This window comes from Monodon monoceros, unplaced genomic scaffold, assembly GCF_005190385.1.
Source record: "Monodon monoceros isolate NGI ecotype Baffin Bay Population unplaced genomic scaffold, NGI_Narwhal_1 Super_Scaffold_7, whole genome shotgun sequence".
Lineage (NCBI taxonomy): Eukaryota > Metazoa > Chordata > Mammalia > Artiodactyla > Monodontidae > Monodon > Monodon monoceros.
This window is the reverse complement of record NW_021703784.1, coordinates 20,340,270-20,362,290: the sequence shown is the minus strand read 5'-3', so window position 1 is coordinate 20,362,290 and position 22,021 is coordinate 20,340,270. Positions and strand designations below refer to the sequence as shown.

General features: G+C 38.1%; 1 protein-coding gene across 1 annotated transcript in view; it reads right to left on the bottom strand.

Annotated features, from left to right (window-relative positions):
• BTG4 (BTG anti-proliferation factor 4) overlaps positions 1-19,972 on the bottom strand; it is a 46,787-nt gene extending 26,815 nt beyond the window's left edge. The window contains exons 1-4 of the mRNA XM_029209578.1: positions 19,800-19,972; positions 19,216-19,353; positions 4,743-4,941; positions 3,210-3,364 (exon numbers count right to left, since the gene is read on the bottom strand). Of these exons, the coding sequence (XP_029065411.1) occupies positions 3,210-3,364; positions 4,743-4,941; positions 19,216-19,353; positions 19,800-19,972 (665 nt within the window). The remainder of the gene's footprint in view (positions 1-3,209; positions 3,365-4,742; positions 4,942-19,215; positions 19,354-19,799) is intronic.
• Between the last annotated feature and the right edge of the window lie 2,049 nt (positions 19,973-22,021).

Here is a 22,021-nt window from a genome sequence, read left to right as displayed (position 1 = left end):
AATGATGAAAAATCTGAAAGAGAAATTAAGGAAACACTCCCATTTACCACTGCAACACAAGGAATAAAATACCTAGGAATAAACCTACCTAGAGAGACAAAAGACCTGTATGCAGAAAACTATGACACTGATGAAAGAAATTAAAGATGATACCAACAGATGGAGAGATATACCATGTTCTTGGATTGGAAGAATCAATAATGTGAAAATGACTATACTACCCAAAGCAATCTACAGATTCAATGCAATCCCTATCAAATTACCAATGGCATTTTTTACGGAACTAGAACAAATAATCTTAAATTTTGTATGGAGATACAAACAACCCGAATAGCCAAAGCAGTCTTGAGGGGAAAAAACGGAGCTGGAGGAACCACACTCCCTGACTTCAGACTACACTACAAAGATACAGTAATCAAGACAATATGGTGCTGGCCAAAAACAGAAATATAAATCAATGGAACAAGATAGAAAGCCCAGAGATAAACCCACGCACCTATGATCAACTAATCTATGACAAAGGAGGCAACAATATACAATGGAGAAAAGACAGTCTCTTCAATAAATGGTGCTGGGAAAACTGGACAGCTACATGTAAAAGAATGAAATTAGAACACTCCCTAACACCACATACAAAAATAAACTCAAAATGGATTCGAGACATAAGTATAAGACCAGACACTATAAAACTCTTAGAGGAAAACATAGGAAGAACACTCTTTGACATAAATCACAGCAAGATCTTTTTTGATCCACCTCCTAGAGTAATGGAAATAAAAACAAAAATAAACAAATGGGACCTAATGAAACTTCAAAGCTTTTGCACAGCAAAGGAAACTACAAACAAGACAAAAAGACAACCCTCAGAATGGGAGAATATATTTTCAAATGAATCAATGGACAAAGGATTAATCTCCAAAATATATAAACAGCTCATGCAGCTCAATATTAAAGAAACAATCCAATCCAAAAATGGGCAGAAGACCTAAATAGACATTTCTCCAAAGAAGACATACAGATGGCCAAGAAGCGCATGAAAAGCTGCTCAACATCAATAATTATTAGAGAAATGCCAATCAAAACTACAATGAGGTATCACCTCACACCAGTTAGAATGGGCATCATCAGAAAATCTATAAACAACAAATGATGGAGAGGGTGTGGAGAAAAGGGAACCCTGTTGCACTGTTTGTGGGAATGTAAATGATACAGCCACTATGGAGAACAATATGGAGGTTCCTTAAAAAACTAAAAATAGAATTACCATATGATCCAGCAATCCCACTACTGGGCATATACCCAGAGAAAACCATAATTCAAAAAGACACATGCACCCCAATGTTCATTGCAGCACTATTTACAATAGCCAGGTCATGGAAGCAATCTAAATGTCCAACGAGAGACGAATGGATAAACAAGATGTGGTAGATATATACAATGGAATATTACTCAGCCATAAAAAGGAACGAAACTGGGTCATTTGTTGAGACGTGGATGGATCTAGAGGCTGTCATACAGAGTGAAGTAAGTCAGAAAGAGAAAAACAAATATCGTATATTAAAGCATGTATGTGGAACCTAGAAAAATGGTACAGATGAACCACTTTTCAGGGCAGAAGTTGAGACACAGATGTAGAGAATAAACATATGGACACCAAGGGGGGAAAGCCTCGGGAGGGTGGGGATGGTGGTGTGCTGAATTGGGCAATTGAGATTGACATGTATACACTGATGTGTATAGAATTGTAGACTAATAAGAACCTGCTGTATAAAAAATGAATAAAATAAAATTTATAAAAAAGAAAGGTGAATCAAAATAGATTTCACATATAGAAAATATTGATGAGCATTCATTGAATAAGTTGAAATATAGAACTAAGAAAAATCAACTATTAAGAATAATTATTTCAGGAGAGAACTTAAATGTGAAACCTTGACATTAAAAATGTTGCATATTTGAAAGTTACCAAGAGAGTAAAAACAGTTCTCATCCCCCCCCAAAAAAAGTAACTATTTATGCTGACAGACGTTAACTAGACTTATTGTGGTAATCATTTCACAATGTATACAAATATCAGATCATGTTGTGCACCTGAAACTAATGTTATATGTCAATTATACCTCAATTTGTAAAGTGACATGGAAGATAAGGGGCAAAGAAAAAAATGAAGAATGTTAATTTCTGGAGCTTTCATAGTAACAAATAAGCAATACTGCATTTTTTTTTTTAAGTTTTAAAGACTGTCTGGCCTCCTGGTGTTCCTTTTTTTAAACCATAAAAGAAATATTTCAAAAAATAAAATACTCTGTGGTAGAAAATCTTATGACTATTTCAACAACTTTCAGTTTCACTTTAGGTTTCTTTTTTTCTGAGGTCAAGTAAAATTAAATCTAAATATCTATCAAGTAGCTCCCGTAGTATGGTTTTCTTTAACTTTTCTATATGTCAATTCTTACATTTGTATGTATATAAAGGATCACTGGAAAGATGGTCACCATTTAATGTTAATAATGGTAATTTCTGGTTGGATGGGAGGGATGTTTATTTCCTTGGTACTATGCTTTTTTCTGCTTCACTTGAGTTCTTCATAGTGAGATATATCATCCACAAAGTGTCATAATTAAGGCTATTATGAGGTTTAGAAATAAGCCAAATTTTTTAAGGGAATGATGTCTTAAAAAGTAGTTTTCAGACAAGCTCTTACTGACCTTATAAAATAGAACAGTAATGGCAGGTAATAAAGTAGAACCTGAATACTATGAGGATCACTCTTCCCTAAGTGAAGGTCTACTTTTTTTTTTAATGGCTAATGAAAAACAAGAACTTTTAAAACTTTCTTGCAACAAACTCAACTAAGAAGGTATTAAAAACACAGCACGTTTATTTAAACTGTTACTCTTCATAATGCATTGAATCTTATTACAGGTCAATATCTTCATTCTATTACCTTATTGGGTACATTCATTTGTGTTATATAAACCTTCATTTAAAATTAAAGAATTAAAAGTACAGCTAAGAACACAGTCATGATCTGCATGAGAGGATTCACCATCATGCACCCTAGTCCCTAATGTGGTTATTTTTTCTGTTTCCTGGGCCTCTCAAGCTTAGACTTGTTTTCATTTCAGAGAAAATAAAGTAGCTCTGCTGAGCTCTACCCCGCGAGGGCCCAGCCGCTGCACTATCGGTGTGTGTTGACCCAGTGGTACCTGTCCACCCGGTGCCCAGCAGCAGGCCTGTGACCCTTAGGGATCTTATGCAATGCATGATAAGCATTTCCTAGGAGGCCCATTCGGCCATCCCCCATATTGTTTTTGCGGGGAATATGGAACCAAGATTGAAAGGGCTGTTTCAAGTTTTCAACCTGGGGAGAAAAAAAGAAGAAAAAAGGAGCATGATGATTTTCTGTAAACTGATAAGCCACTTCTAAGGATTAAATATAAACCCATAACTCACAGGTTCAACTTTTCAAAAGCATAGGAAATACAAATGAATAGAAATCAAAGTAGATCATTATCTTTGGAAAATTGAGTTGCATTTTAGGGTATGAAGTAAGTCACTTCATATCTTTTAACAAAATTCTTTAGTCCAACCAAGAATTTTAAAAACAAAAAATTTACTCAAATTAGTATATATTCCTGTGTTCTCTCCTACCTGATCCCCACCTCGCTCAACCCAAAACTATCTAATCACAATCTCTGGGGTTGAGGTCTAGAAACATCCATCTTAAACATCTCAGATGACCAATATAAATGTTTTGCAGACCACACTTTCAAAGGACATTGTTCTAAAAGAATATAGCTGACTACATATCTGATCCTTAGATTAAGAAGATCTCTCTAAGCATAAAAATAGAATTAAGGGCAAACATTTTACTACATAATTTTAAACTTTACATATAGAACTAAATATAAACTACATATATAGTTTAGAAAACTAAACAAGCTAGGGAAAAAAGTTTTCTAGTAATATGACAAGGGGTTAAAATATTTCTAACCTTTGAAAAGCCTTTAAAAACACATTAGGACCTCAAATGATAAATGGGTGAAGGAGAAAAAATTCATAAGACAGTAAGTAACTACAACACTTAGGTACATGGAGTTTTTGTTTTAATGTTTAATTTAATTAATAAAAATGATATTTTTCAATGAGAATACCCAGTTTTAGGGAAAATGATAAACACTTTTACATAGAGCTGGTAAGACTACAAACAAAGACATCTTTCTAGAAGGTACTTTGTCCTGTGTTAAGAACTCATAAAATATTCATACACAATGACCCAGTAATTACATGTCTGAGAATCAAATCTCTAGAAATAACTTAGAATTCTGACACCTCTGTAAAAATTAGATTTTTTACTATCACAACAATGTGAAAACAACCTAGATGTCTTCCAATAATACATTAGCTAAAAAATTATAAGGGAAGCAAATGATTTAAAATATTTAAATTGCTTTAATGTGTCAATACATAAGTGATAAAGAAAACAAATTTACATACATACAAAGGGTCAGAGATTCTCCCTAAATCAGTGCGCACTCAGCCAAGTAGAGGGTATAAAGAGAGAGAAGGAAGAAAAAAAGACAGAAAAGGTTTTGCCAGAATATTATTATTGTGATTTTAATCTTTATAATCTTTCCATATTTTCCAATTATTTGTTTCTTTGCTTTTACAGTGAGCATACTCTTTTCAGAATTAGAGTAGAAAAAAAATGCACAGAGAAGAAATGGAGAACACTTTACCTGATAAATACTCTTTGGATTGCTGACTTTAGGAATTATCTGAGGTTCTTTGTTACAACTTTCTTCATCAGAGGAAGTGCCAGAAGAGTAGTCTAACGTGGCTCTATTAACAGCATCACTGATTTGTTGGGATAATTCCCATTCCTCCCATCTGTCTTTGAAAGAAGCAATTGTAAATGGATGATTTTTCTCACCATACCTAAGTAGGAAAGGAAAATAAAGCATTCATTAGGGATTCAAATTCTCACAGGTTTTATCTCTAATCTTTTCTGGAAACAACTCAGTAATTTACAAGAAGAGTTACTTTAAAAAAAAAAAAAGAAAACAAATTCTCAAAGCTTGGCCAAGATAGTGGAGTAGGAAGATCCTGAGCCTACCTCCTCTCATGGGCACACCAAGATTACAACTATTTAGAGAGCAACTATTGATGAGAGACTGGAATCTAGCAGAAAAGATTTCTACAGCTAAAGTTATAGAGAAGGAACCACAATGAGACCAGTAAGAGGGGCAGAGTCACGGTATAGGTCAGACCCATACCCCTGGGTGGGCAACACACAAGTCGGGGGGCTAATTACAGTTGTAGAGGTTCTCCCGAAGAAGCAATGGGTCTGAGCCCCACATGGAGCTTCCCACACCAGGGATCCTGTACCAGGAAGATGAGCCCCCAGAATGCTTGGCTTTGAATGCCAGTGGGGCTTACTTTGGGAAAGTAGGAGGGCTGTGGGAAATAGAGATGCCACTCGTAAAGGGCCCACACAAAATCTCCAGGACCCAGGGCAGAAGCAGTAATTTGAAAGGAGCCTGGGTCAGACTCACCAGCTGATCTTGGAGAGCTTCCTGGAGAGGCAGGGGACAACTTGAGCTCATCCTGGGGACACAAACACTGGCAGCAACCATTTTGGGGAGCTTGTTCTACCACGTGGACATTCATGCTGGCAAGCGCCATTTTGAAATCCTTCCTCTAGCTTATTAGAACCAGGACCCAGACCCGCCCATCAGCCCTTCAGAGCCAGTGCTGGGATGCCTCAGGCCAAGCAACTAGCCAGGTGGGAAAACAGCCCCACCTACTAGCAGGTACACAGCCTTAAGAGCCCCTGAGCCCACAGATGCCCCAGGATGCAGCACTGTCCAACAGAGGGCCCAGGGCCTGGCCCCACACACCAGTGCACCAGCACTAGCCCCAGGATCCACAGGGCCCTGCAGGCAGAGACCCCAGGACCCAGCTCTGCCTACCAGTGGGAAGGAATCGGCCCCAGGATACCCTGGACCCTGACCCCACCACCACCAAGGAGCCAGCACCAGCCCAGGGAGGAACCTCACCCACCAGTGGGCATCCTCAAGACCCCTGGGCCCTGGCTTCCCAGCCCACCCACCAGCAGGCTAACATCAGCTCCAAGATCACCTGGGCCCAGGCCCCATCTACCAACAGGCCAACACTAGCTCTGAGACACCTTGGGTCCCTCAGCCAGCCATTCGGGGATACAGCCCCACCTACCAGCAAGCCAAAACAAGCTTTGGGACACCTCAGACCCTGTAGCCAGCTATGTCAGGGAGCTGCCCCACCCCCCAGCAGGCCTATACCAGCTAACTCTAGGACCCACAGGCCCTGCAGCCAGAAATTTCAGGACTCAGCTCTAGTGAGCCAACACTAGCCCCTGCACCCTCTCAACCAGAGCCCAACCCACTGGCAGGCCAACACCAGCTCCAGGACACCGTGAACCCCTCAGCCAGCCACTTTGGGATCCAGCCCCATTCACCAATGGGCCAGCATCAACTCTGAGACACCCCAGAATGCACAACCAGTTGTATCAGGAACTGACCCTACCCACCAGCAGACTGACACTAGAACTGGAAACCTCAGCCCCACAACCACCAAGGCCAGAACCCAGCTCTGCCCATCAGTGAGCCAGCACTAGCCCCAGGACCCCCTTCTCCATGGTTCCACAGCCAGTTTCCTAATGACCCAACATCACAACCAGCAGCTGGCAGCCTCCATACATGGCAGGGCCTGGCAACCAACCAGATCAGGGACCAGCCCCACCTACTAGACCACCCACAGTAGTCAGTCCACCACAACATAAGGACCCACACATCCCACATAGGGGGCATCCCTAGAGCATATAGTCCTGGTGACCAGAGGGGAGTGCACTGCTGGGATGCACAGGATGTCTCCTACAAAAGGCTACTTCTCCAAAGCCAGGAAATGTTATCAACCAACCAGATACATAGAAATAAAAACAAATTAGGCAAAATGAGGAAACAGAGGAACATGTCCCAAATGAAGGAATGGGATAAAACCCCAGAAGAAGAATTTTAGGAGAAAGGTAATCTACCCAATAAAGAGTTGAAGGTAATGATCATAAAGATGAACAAAGAACTTGGGAGAAGAATGTAGGGAAATAGTGAGAAGTTAAACAAAGGGTTAGAAGATACAAAGAAGAACAAAGCAGAACTGGAGAATTTCACTGAAGTGAAAATACACTAGAAGGAATCAACAGTAGACTAGATGATACAGAGGAACAGATCAGTGAGCTGGAAGACAGAGTAATAGAAATCACTGAAGCTGAAACAGAAAAAAAGAATAAAAAGAAATTAGAATACTTTAAGAGATCTCTGGAAAAACACCAAGAATGCTAACATTCACATTATAGGGATCCTAGAAGGAGAAAAGAAAAAGGGTCAGAGAATATATTTGAAGACATATAGCTGAAAACTTCCCTACCTGGCAGAGGAAACAGATATCCAGGTCCAGGAAACACAGAGAGCCTCAAACAGGATCAACCCAAGGAGGAACACACCAAGATACATTGTAATTAAAATGGCAAAAATTAAAGATAAAGAGAGGATATTAAAAGCAAGGAAAAAGTAACAGGTTGCATGTAAGGGGACTCCCCATAAAGCTATCAGCTGACTTTTCAGCAGAAACTTTGCAGGTCAGAAGGGTGTGTTGCAGTATATTTAAAGTGATGAAATGAAAAACCTATGGCCAAGAATATTCTACTTGGCAAGGCTTACCCTCAGATTTGAAAGAGAGATCAAAAGTTTTACAGGTAAGCAAAAGCTAAAAGAGTCCATCATCACCAAAGCAGCTTTACAAGAAATGTTAAAAGGGGCTTCGCTAAGCAAAAAAGGAAAACCACAGCTAGAAACATGAAAATTACAAACGGAAAAAGCTCATTGGTAAAGGCAAAATATACAATAAAGGCAGTAAGATCAACCACATACAAAGCTAATAGGAAGGTTAAAAGACAAAAGTAGTAAAATTGCCTAGATCTGCAATAAGTAGTTAAGGGATACACAAAACAATTAGATGGAAAATATGATGTAAAAAAGCAGTAATCATGAGAGGGGAGGAGTAAAAATGCAGGGTTGTTAAAATGCATTTGAAATTAAGAGATGAGCAATTTAAATAATCACATATATAGATTGCTATATATAAACCTCATGGTAACCAAAAATTAAAATCCATAATAGATACACAAAAAACAGAAAGAAATTTGAACATAACACTATGTTATGATGTTAAGATAGTCATCAAATAACGAGGGAAGAGAGAAAAGAAGAAAGGAACAAAATAACTACAAAAACAACACCAAAACAATTAATAAACTGGCTGTAAGTACATACCAATCAATAATTATGTTAAATGTAACTGGAATAAACGTTCTAATCAAAAGATATAGAGTGACTGAAGATACAAAAACAATACTCATATATATGCTGTCTACAAGAAACTCACTTCATATCTAAAGTCACACATACACTGAAAGTGAGAGGACAGGAAAAGGTATACCATGTAAATAGAAATGAAAAGAAAGCCAGGGTAGCAACACTTACACAAAGTAGACAAAGTAGACACTAAGACAAAGTAGACTTTAAAACAAAAACTGTAACAAGAGACAAAGAAGGACATTACATAATGATCAAGGGATCAATCCAAGAAGAAGGTATAACAATTGTAAATATATATGCACCCAACATAGGAGCACCTAAATATGTAAAGTTAATATTAACAGAGATACAGGGACAACTTGACAGTAACACAATAATAGTAGGGGACTTTAACTCCCCACTTATATCAATGGACATATCACCCAGACAGAAAATCAAGAGGGAAACACTAGTCTTAAATGACACAGTAGACCAAATGGACCTAACAGATATCTACAGGGCATTCCATCCAAAAGCAGCAGAATACACATTCTTTTCAAGTTTACATGGAACATTCTCCAGGACAAATCACATGCTAGGCTACAAATCAATTCTCAGTACATTTAAGAAGACTGAAATCATATTGAGCATCTTTTCTGACCACAATGCTACAAAACTAGAAATCACTATAAGAAAACTGAAAAAAAAACCCACAAACATGTAAAGGCTAAACAATATAAACTAAACAACCAATGGATCATTGAAGAAATCAAAGAGGAAATCAAAAAATACCTGGAGACAAATGAAAACATAAACACAATGATCCAAAAATCTATGGGATGCAGCAAAAGTAGTTCTAAGAGGGAAGTTCATAGTGATACAAGCCTACCTTGGGAAACAAAAGTCTCAAACAGCCTAACCTTACATCGAAAGAAACTAGAAGAAGACAAATAAAGTCCAAAGTTGGTAGAAGGAAAGAAATTATAAATATCAGAGCAGAAATGAAATAGAGACAAAAAACAAACAAAAAATAGATCAATGAAACTAAGAGGTGGTTCTTTGAAAAGATAAACAAAATTGATAAACCTTTAGCCAGACTCATCAAGAGAAAAAGAGAGGGCCCAAATCAATAAAATCAGAAATAAAAAAGAAGTTACAAACAATAAAAAGATCACAAGAGATTACTATGAATAACCATATGCAAATAAAATGGACAACCTAGAAGAAATGGACAAATTCCTAGAACTGTACAATCTCCCAAGACTGAACCAGGCTGAAATAGAAAACATGAACAGACCAATTACCAGTAATGAAATTGAATTAATAATGGAGAAAAAAAAAAGAAACCCCCAACCAACAAAATTCCAGGACCAGACAGCTTTACAGGTGAGTTCTAGCAAACATTTAGAGAAGAGTGAACACCTATCCTTCTCAAACTCTTCCAAAAAATTGCAGAGGAAGGAACGCTTCCAAACTCATTCTATGAGGCCACATCACCCTGATACCAAAACCAGACAAAGATATCACAGAAAAAATTACAGGTCAGTATCGCTGATGAACATAGATGCAAAAATCCTCAACAAAATATTAGCAAATCAAATCCAACAATACATTAAAAGGATCATACACCATGTCAAGTGGGATTTATCCCAGGAATGCAAGGATGGTTCAATAACCACAAATCAATGCAATACATCACATTAACAAGTTGAATAAAAGATCCTATTATCATCTCAATAGATGTACAAAAACCTTTCAGCACTATTCAACATTCATTTATAATAAAAACTCTCCACAAAGTGGGTATAGAGGGAACTTCTCTCAACATAACAAAGGCCATATATGGTAAGTCCACAGCTAACATCATACTCATCATAAAAAGTTGACAGCATTTTCTCTAAGATCAGAACAAGACAAAGATACCGACTTGCACCTCTTTTATTCAACATAGTATTTAAAACTCTAGACACAGCAATCTGACAAGAAAAAGAAAAGGAATCCAAATTGGAAAGGAAGAAGTTTGCAGATGACATGATAGTATACATAGAAAATCCTAAAGATACCACCAGAAAACAATTTGGTAAAATTGCAGAATACAAAACTAGCATACAGAAATTTGTTGCAGAAATCTGTTACATTTCTACACACTAACAATGAACTATCAGAAAGAAATTAAGAAAACAATCTCATTTACCATCACATCAAAAAGAATAAAATACCTAAGAATAAATCTAACTAAGGAGGTAAAAAGACCTGTACTCAGAAATTTATAAAACACTGATGAAAGAAACTGAAGACAAAAACAGATGGAAAGACATACAATGTTCATGGATTGGAAGAATTAATATTGTTAAAATAACCATAATACCCAAGGCGATCTACAGATTCAATGCCATCCCTATCAAAATACTAATGGCATTTTTCACAGAACTATAGCAAATAATTCTAAGATTTGTATGAAAACACAAAAGACCCCAAATAGCCAAAGCAATCTTGAGAAAGAACAGAGCTGGAGGTATCAAGCTCCTGCACTTCAGCCTATATTACAAAACTCTGGTAATCAAAACAGTATGATACTGGCACAAAAATAGACATATAGATCAGTGGAAGAGAACAGAGAGCCCAGAAATAAACCCATTCACCTATGGTTAATTAATCTATGACAGAGAGGCAAGAATATACAATGAGGAAAAGACAGTCTCTTCAATAAGTGGTGCTGGGACAACAGGGCAGCTACAAGTAGACAATGAAATTATAACAGCTTCTCACACATATAAACAATAAACTCAAAATGGATTAAAGACCTATATGTAAGACTGCAAACCACATAAACTCCTAGATGAAAACATAGGCAGAAACCTAATATAAATTGTAGTAATATTTTTTTTGGATCTGTCTCCTAAGGCAAATAAAACAAAAATAAACAAATAGGACCCAATTAAACTTAAAAGCTTTTGCACAGCAAAGGAAACCATCAAGAAAGCAAAAAGATAACCTACTGAATGGAAGAAAATATTTGCAAATAACATAACTGACAAGGAATTAATATCCACAATATACAACTCAATATGAAAAAAACAACAACAAACAAACAACCCAGTCAAAAAATGGGCAGATAGGATTGGTTCAAGATGGCAGAGTAGAAGGACATGCTCTCACTCCCTTTTGTGAGAGCACCGGAATCACAACTAAGTGCTGAACAATCATCGACAGGAAGACACTGGAACTCACCAAAAAAGATACCCCACATTCAAAGACAAAGGAGAAGCCACAGTGACATGGTAGGAGGGGCGCAATCACAATAAAATTAAATCCCATAACTGCTGGGTGGGTGACTCAAACTGAAGAACACTTATACCACAGAAGTCCACCCACTGGAGTGAATGTTGTGAGCCCCACGTCAGGTTTCCCAACCTGGGCATCTGGCAACGGGAGGAGGAATTCCTAGAGAATCAGATTTTGAAGGCTAGAGGGATTTGATTGCAGGACTTCGACAGGACTGGGGGAAACAGAGACTCCACCCTTGGAGGGCACACAGAAAGTAGTGTGCGCATCAGGACCCAGGAGAAGGAGCAGTGACCCCATAGGAGACTGAACAAGACCTACCTGCTAGTGTTGGAGGGTCTCCTGCAGAGGCAGATGGTGTCTGTGTTTCACCGTGAGGACAAGGACACTGGCAGCAGAAGTTCTAGGAAGTACTCCTTGGTGTGAGCCCTCCAGAGTCTCTCATTAGCCTCACCAAAGAGCCCAGGTAGGCTCCAGTGCTGGGGCATCTCAGGCCAAACACTCAACAGGAAGGGAACCCAGCCCCACCCATCAGCAGACAAGCAGATTAAAGTTTTACTGAGCTCTGCCCACCAGAGAAACACCCAGCTCTACCCACCACTAGTCCCTCCTATCAGGAAGCTTGCACAACCCTCTTAGATAGCCTCATCCACCAGAAGGTAGACAGCAGAAGCAAGAAGCACTACAATCCTGCAGCCTGTGGAACAAAAACCACATTCACAGAAAGACAAGATGAAAAGGCAGAGGGCTATGTACCAGATGAAGGAACAAGATAAAACCCCACAAAAATAACTAAATGAAGTGGAGATAGGCAACATTCCAGAAAAAGAATTCAGAATACTGATAGTGAAGATGATCCAGGAACTCGGAAAAGAATGGAGGCAAAGATCGAGAAGATGCAAGAAATGTTTAACAAAGACCTAGAAGAATTAAAGAACACACAAAGAGAGAGGACCAATACAATAACTGAAAAGAAAAATACACTAGAAAGAATCAATAGCAGAATAACTGAGGCAGAAGAACGGATAAGTGACCTGGAAGACAGAATGGTGAAATTCACTGGTGTGGAAAAAATAAAAAAAGAATGAAAAGAAATGAAGACAGCCTAAGAGACATCTGGGACAACATTAAACGCAAAAACATTGGCATTATAGGGATCCCAGAAGAAGAGAGAGAGAAAGAACCCTATAAAATATTTGAAGAGATTATAGTCGAAAACTTCCCGAACATGGGAAGGGAAATAGTCACCCAAGTCCAGGAAGCACAGAGAGTGCCATACAGGATAAACCCAAGGAGAAATATGCTGAGGCACATAGTAATCAAATTGGCAAAAACTGAAGACAAAGAAAAATTATCGAAAGCAGCAAAGGAAAAAGGACAAATAACATAAAAGGGAACTCCCATAAGGTTAACAGCTGATTTCTCAGCAGAAACTCTACAAGCCAGAAGGGAGTGGCATGACATATTTAAAGTGATGAAAGGGAAGAACCTACAACCAAGATTACTCTACCCAGCAAGGATCTCATTCAGATTCGATGGAGAAATCAAAAGCTTTACAGACAAGCAAAAGCTAAGAGAATTCAGCACCACCAAACCAGCTCTACAACAAATGCTAAAGGAACTTCTCTAAGTGGGAAACAAAAGACAAGTAAAGGACCTACAAAAACAAACCCAAAACAATTAAGAAAATGGTCATAAGAACATACATATCGATAATTACCTTAAACATGAATGGATTAAATGTTCCAACCAAAAGACACAGGCTTGCTGAAAGGATACAAAAACAAGACCCATATATATGCTGTCTACAAGAGACCCACCTCAGACCTAGGGACACATACAGACTGAAAGTGAGGGGATGGAAAAAGATATTCCATGCAAATGGAAATCAAAAGAAAGCTGGAGTAGCAATGCTCATATCAGATAAAATAGACTTTAAAATAAAGACTGTTACAAGAGACAAGGAAGGACACTACATAATGATCAAGGGATCAACCCAAGAAGAAGAAATAGCAATTATAAATATTTATGCACCCAACATAGGACCACCTCAATACATAAGGCAACTGCTATCAGCTCTAAAAGAGGAAATCAACAGTAACACAATAACAGTGGGAGATTTTAACAACTCACTTACACCAATGGACAGATCATCCAAAGAGAAAATTAATAAGGAAACACAAGCTTTAAATGACACAATAGACCAGATAGATTTAATTGATATTTATAGGACATTCCATCCAAAAACAGCAGATTACACTTTCTTCTCAAGTGTGCACGGAACATTCTCTAGGATAGATCACATCTTGGGTCACAAATCAAGCCTCAGTAAATTTAAGAAAATTGCAATCATATCAAGCATCTTTTCTGATCACAACACTATGAGATTAGAAATCAATTACAGGGAACAAAAAATAAAACACACAGACACATGGAGGCTAAACACTACATTACTAAATAGCCAAGAGGTCACTGAAGAAATCAAAGAGGAAATTTAAAAATACCTAGAAACAAATGACAGTGAAAACACGATGATCCAAAACCTATGGGATGCAGCAAAAGGAATTCTAAGAGGGAAGTTTATAGCAATACAATTCTACCTCAAGAAACAACAAACATTGCAAATACACAATCTAACATTACGCCTAAAGGAACTAGAGAAAGTAGAACAAAAAACCTAATGTTATGGGCTTCCCTGGTGGCGCAGTGGTTGAGGGTCCGCCTGCCGATGCAGGGAACACGGGTTCGTGCCCCGGTCCGGGAAGATCCCACATGCCGTGAAGCGGCTGGACCCGTGAGCCATGGCCGCCGAGCCTGCACGTTGCTCTGCAATGGGAGAGGCCACAACAGTGAGAGGCAGGCCCGCATACCACAAAAAAATAAAAATTAAAAAAAAAAGCAAAAACCTAATGTTAGTAGAAGGAAAGAAATCATAAATATCAGAGCAGAAAAAAATGAAAAAGAGACAAGGAAAGCAAAGGTTAATAATATTAAAAGCTGGTTCTTTGAGAAGATAAACAAGATTGATAAACCATTAGCCAGACTCATCAAGAAAAAGAGGGAGAGGACTCAAATCAATAAAATTAGAAATGGAAAATAAGTTACAACAGACACCGCAGAAACACAAAGCATCCTAAGAGACTACTACAAGCAGCTCTATGCCAATAAAATGGACAACCTGGAAGAAATGGACAAATTCTTAGAAATGTATAACCTTCCAAGACTGAGCCAGGAAGAAATAGAAAATATGAACAGACCAATCACAAGTAATGAAATTGAAACTGTGATTAAAAATCTCCCAACAAACAAAAGTACACGACGAGATGGCTTTACAGGTGAATCTATGAAACAATTAGAGAGGAGCTAACACCCATCCTTCTCAAACTCTTCCAAAAATTGCAGAGGAAGGAACACTCCCAAACTCATTCTGTGAGGCCACCATCACCCTGATACCAAAACCAGACAAAGGTACTACAAAAAAAGAAAATTACAGACCAATATCACTGATGAATATAGATGCAAAAATCCTCAACAAAATACTAGCAAACAGAATCCAACAAAACATTTAAAGGATCATACACCATGATCAAGTGGGATTTATCCCAGGGATGCAAGGATTCTTCAATATACGCAAATCAATCAGTGTGATACACCATATTAACAAACTGAAGAAGAAAAACCATATGATCATCTCAATAGATGCAGAAAAAGCTTTTGACAAAATTCAACACACATTTATCATAAAATCTCTCCAGAAAGTGGGCAGAGGGAACCTACCTCAACATAATAAAAGTCATATATGACAAACCCACAGCAAACATCATTCTCAATGGTGGAAAACTGAAAGCATTTCCTCTAAAATCAGGAACAAGACAAGGAGGTCCACTCTAACCACTATTATTCAACATAAAGTCCTAGCCACGGCAATCAGAGAATACAAATTGCAAAAGAAATAAAACTGTCACTGTTTGCAGATGACATGATACTATACATAGAGAATCCTAAAGATGCCACCAGAAAACTATTAGAGCTAATCAATGAATTTGGTGAAGTTGAAGGATACAAAATTAATACACAGAAATCTCTTGCATTCCTATACACTAATGATGAAAAATCTGAAAGAGAAATTAAGGAAACATTCCCATTTACTATTGCAACAAAAAGAATAAAATACCTACGAATAAATCTACCTAGGGAGATAAAAGACCTGTATGCAGAAAACTATGACACTGATGAAAGAAATTGAAGATGATACCAACAGATGGAGAGATATACCATGTTCTTGGATTGGAAGACTCAATATTGTGAAAATGACTATACTACCCAAAGCAATCTACAGATTCAATGCAATCCCTATCAAATTACCAATGGCATTTATTTATTTATTTTTTTGTGGTACAAGGGCCTCTCACTGTTGTGGCCTCTCCCGTTGCGGAGCACAGGCTCCGGACGTGCAGGCTCAGTGGCCATGGCTCACGGGCCCATCTGCTCCGCGGCATGTGGGATCTTCCCGGACCGGGGCATGAACCCGTGTCCCCTGCATCGGCAGGCGGACTCTCAACCACTGCGCCACCAGGGAAGCCCACCAATGGCATTTTTTATAGAAGTAGAACAAAAAACCTTACAATTTGTATGGAGACACAAAAGACCCCGAATAACCAAAGCAGTCTTGAGGGAAAAAAACAGAGCTGGAGGAATCAAACTCCCTGACTTCAGACTATACTATGAAGCTACAGTAATCAAGACAATATGGTACTGGCACAAAAACAGAAATATAGATCAATGGAACAAGATAGAAAGCCCAGAGGTAAACCCACGCACTTATGGTCAACTAATCTATGACAAAGGAGGCAAGGATATACAATGCAGGAAAGACAGTCTCTTCAATAAGTGGTGCTGGGAAAACTGGACAGCTACATGTAAAAGAATGAAATTAGAACACTCCCTAACACCATATACAAAAATAAACTCAAATTGGTTTAGAGACCTAAATGTAAGATGGGATACTATAAAACTCTTATAGGAAAACATAAGAACACTCTTTGACATAAATCACAGCAAGATCTTTTTTGACTCACCTCCTAGAGTAATGGAAATAAAAACAAAAATAAACAGATGGGACCTAATGAAACTTCAAAGCTTTTGCACAGCAAAGGAAACTACAAACAAGACAAAAAGACAACCCTCAGAATGGGAGGAAATATTTGCAAACGAATCAACAGACAAAGGATTAATCTCCAACATATATAAACAGCTCATGCAGCTCAATATTAAAAGAACAAACAACTCAATCTAAAAAATGGGCAGAAGACCTAAATAGACATTTCTCCAAAGAAGACATACAGATGGCCAAGAAGAACATGAAAAGCTGCTCAACATCACTAATTATTAGAAAAATGCAAATCAAACCTACAATGAGGTGTCACCTCACACCGGTCAGAATGGCCATCATCAAAAAATCTACAAACAATAAATGCTGTATAGGGTGTGGAGAAAAGGGAGCCCTGTTGCACTGTGCATGGGAATGTAAATTGATACAGCCACTATGGAGAACAATATGGAGGTTCCTTAAAAAACTAAAAATAGAATTACCATATGACCCAGCAATCCCACTGCTGGACATATACCCAGAGAAAACCATAATTCAAAACTATAATTCAAAAATGCACCCCAATGTTCATTGCAGCACTATTTACAACAGCCAGGACATGGAAGCAACCTAAATGCCCATCAACACATGAATGGGTAAAGAAGATGTGGTACATATATACAATGGAATATTACTCAGCCATAAAAAGGAATGAAATTGAGTCATTTGCAGAGACGTGGATGGATCTAGAGACTGTCATACAGAGTGAAGTAAGTCAGAAAGAGAAAAACAAATATCGTATATTAACGCATATATGTGGAACGTAGAAAAATGGTACAGATGAACCAGTTTGCAGGGCAGAAACTGAGACACAGATGTAGAGAACAAACATATGGACACCAAGGGGGGACAGTGGTGGGGGATGGGTGTGATGAATTGGGAGATTGGGATTGACATATATACACTAATAAGTACAAAATGGATAACTAATAAGAACCTGCTGTATAAAAAAATAAATTAAATAAAATTGAAAAAAAATGTTCAGAAGACCTGAATAGATATTTTTCCAAAGAAATGGACATACAAATGGCTAACAGGCACATAACGAGATGCTCAACATCTTACATTATTAGAGAAATGCAAATCAAAACAATGAGACATCACCTCACACCTGTCAGTATGGCTATCATCAAAATGTCTACAAATACCAAATGTTGGCGAGAACATGGAGAAAACGAAACCCTTGTACACTATCGGTGGGAATGTAAATTGGTGCAGCCACTATGGAAAACAGTATGGAGGTTCCTCAAATTAAAAGTAGGATTACCATATGATCCAGCAATATATATCCTAGGTATATATCCAGAAAAAAAAACACTCCTGGGTACATATCCAGGAAATTTGAAAAGATGCATGCACCCCAATGTTCAGGGCAGCACTATTTACAATAGCTAAGACAGAAGCAACCCAAGTGTCCATCAACAGATGAATGGATAAAGAAGATGTGGCATGTATATATACAACTGAGTACTACTCAGCCATAAAAAAGAATGAAATTCTGCCATTTGCAGCAACATGGATGGACCTAGAGAGTATTACGCTTAGTGAAGTAAGTCAGACAGAGAAAGTCAAATACTGTACTATATCATTTATATGTGGGATCTAAAAAATAAAACCTATGTATATAGCAAAACAGAAACAGGCTCAGCAGACATAGAAAACAAACTAGTGGTTACCAGCAGGGCAAAGGGAAGTGGGGAGGGGAAAGATAGGGGTAGGTACAAACTACTATGTATAAAATAAATAAGCTACAAGGATATAGTACAGCACAGAGAATATAGCTAATGTTTTATAATAAATTTAAATGGGGTATAATCTGTAAAAACTTTGAATTACTATGTTGTATACCTGAAACTAATATAATTTTGTAAATCAACTATACTGCAATTTAAAAAAAAACAAATTGAAATGGCTTGATAGCAAAGCACATTGAGAGACATTATGACCTTCAGCTACTAATACTGTCGTAATTGGCAGGGGTCAAGGATTCTATAAAAGCTTTCTAGGAATTAACTAAGATAAAGTCAGACTACTTTCTTTCGATTCAACTGATGGACTGAATTGCCGATGGTAAATAACTCCTCTTCCCCCTTGACACTGCCTATAATACTTGGACATTATAATCTACAGTTGGCAATATGATGCAGTGATTAAAGTCAAATTTCAAATACTATGCAAAAATCTTTGTGCTTCCCACTCCATCCACCCTAATTGGGAAGTCTGTGTTGTCTGATATAGTTTGCATCTAGTCTTAGCCACCCTGTGCCCTCCCTGCTAATCCAGGGCTTTGGAGCATCACCTTTCACAAAGGTGCATAGAGCTGACTAAATACCCTAAGATTTCCAAGGGCCACAGAGCACACAAACTAACTCCAATGAGATTACTCACCTACAGCACACTTCAAAGGGATCTACCCATATGGTCATCTCCTTCGGAAGTCCCAGGTGAGAAAAATCCACATTACTTTCAGCACAAGCCCTTTCTAGAATAGGATCTTTATTCTGATTATTGTTTATCCTGATACACCTTTAAAAACAAGGAAAGGGAAACAAAGACGTGGTGACAGGTACTTTAGCTGGAGAATCATGCTGTAGGCAAGAAACTCCAATACACACAGCTCCCACCTCACTCCCATCTTTCCTCAACTCCTTGGCCACCCTCCAGTTTTACAGCAAGAGTAAAATACCGACTTTTTACACAGCAACTCAGAACATGGATTCCATTACTAAGTCACACCAAAGGTTCACTATATAACCTTCAGGGTAAACACAATTTAGAAATTGTTTAATCCACCTCACATAAATAGGTTTGCTCTATAGTTTTTGACTTGTACTATCACCTACCACATCTCATTTTTTCAAGTCCAAGTTCAAACAAATAAATTTGAGCCCATAAAATTTTCATTACTTAAAGGCTGCCAACAAAATCATTGCAGGTGGTTACCTCCCTTTGCCATGCATATCAACTCTCACCTGAAGGCTTGCCCTTTAGAAGGGTGATCAGAGTGCCAGTGACTTCTGTATGTTTCAAACAAGATCGTCATCAACTTTTCTGCAAAGTCTTCTATCTGTTGTTTACTCAATTTATCATGTTTTTTTGCTAATCTTGTGACAAAGAAGACTGTTGTTGCTATTTCATCTCTCATGATTCAAGAAGAGTCGACGAGTAGGTCTGCAGCCATTAAAAGGAGGCAAGAAGAAATTAAACAGAAACAAGGGTCTAACTTATTATCAACATGTAATTGCCATTTGGAAACTTTATATACCTTAAATTTAAAACAGAAGTCACTTGTTAGTCTTTAATGAACTAAAAAAAAGCACATCAATACTATGAATCAACAAAACAGCCAGGAACACCAATTCCTCAACTAACCTTTAATGATTTTCAAATCATTTGAATGATTTTCAAAGAAAAAAACATCTTTTAAATACTGTAATACACTTAAACAAATGAATCATTATGCAAATTAAATGCTTTTAAAAGTCTGGACATGGGACAGTAAATTACTCCAAGTGCCAGTGTTGAAAACCTATTCACAGAGAGCAAAAACATTTCAGGATACAGTAGCTCCTAAAATGCGGCTCTCAGGTCACACAATTTAAGTAAAAGTTAAGATTAATCAAATATATATTAAACTTGCCAGCAAAAGCTCTTTAGCCCAACAGAAAGTGGGCCAGAGTTAGAAGACACTCTCACCACACTTGTTTTGTCAGTTTTAGGCTGCAGTTTATATAAACCTGGGCCCCCAAACCTGATAGGTGTTAGCCTTACACAGGTGCTGTCCTTTAGGATAATTGACAGCTTTTTCCAGGTCCGCATCAGATTGCTCCTTGGCATATGCAGAGTGGGTTCCTTACTTAAAGTGTTTAAAGATCTTCCAACTGAATTTCTATCTTCTATTTTGCTCTTAAAGTCTTACCTTTTATGAATCAAGCCTTCTCCTTCCATATCCTAAGAGCCTACATTCCAATATTTTTGTCTCTCATAACCATCAACATATTAAAGAAGTTTGTCTTGGATCTATTCTGAAACTAAAGACAACTCTCTTTGAATAGTCATTATATTGACTACACACATTTTTCACTAAAATGCTTATTTGTAAAATAAGTGGACGAGACCTCAAAGTTTATCTAGTCTTACTAGCTCTCAAAGCGTAGATCGCTGATCACCTGATTTGGACCCACTGAGCTGCTTGTTAAAAATGCAGATTCCAGGACCTTATCCCAGATCCACTGAATCAATACTTCTGAAGGCATACCTGGGAATCAGTATTTAACAAGTTCCCTCTGGTGATTCTTATACTCACTAAATTTAAGAACCACAACACCTGGCATATGTCTTTAACACCCATCATAAGTGGTCGTTCAGGTTCTCTGTCACTGAAAAAGAATTCATTCTCTTACAAGGAAGCCCATTTCTTTTCTAAAAAGTTCCAAATGCCAGGAGGTCCTTCCTCTCCTTGAGAAACTACATCCAACTCTTTGATCCTCTATATTTGTAGCCTAATTGTTTCCCTCTGGAACCATACAGATTGTATCTAATCCTCCACCACATGAAGACGCTTCAAATACTAGCTATTCAGCATCCCTTGAGACTCCTCTTTGGGGGCGGTGGCTAACTATTCTTAGCTTTTCCACAGTTCTTCCCATAAACATGTTACTCAGACATTGTGCCATGCTCAGCACTCACATCTGGATGAGTTTCAGGTGCATCAGTAACCCTCTTTCAAAGTGTAAAGCCCAGAAGCCCAATGTTCCCAATGTGTGCTCTGCCATGACAGAATAGAATGGGACTGTTAACCTCCCTTGCTCTGAATACTGTATTTCTAGAACACAGCCTCAGGTGGCATTCGCCTTGGTGGTAGTGGCATCATACCTCTGCTTCACGCTGAACTAGCACTTAGTCTTTTCCGCTAATGTTATTGTTTTTGTCACATCTTTCCTTCCTGCACAATATAATGCTTAAGAATATGGGCTTTGAGAAGACCTGAATAGACATTTTTCCAAAGAGGGAATGCAGATGGCCAGCAGGCACATGAAAAGATACTCAGCATCACTAATCATCAGGGAAATGCAACCCCAAACCGCAATGAGATATCACCTCACACCTGTCAGAATGGCTATCACCAAAAAGAACACAGGTAACAAATGTTAGTGAGGATGTAGAGAAAAGGGGATCCTTGTACACTGTTGGC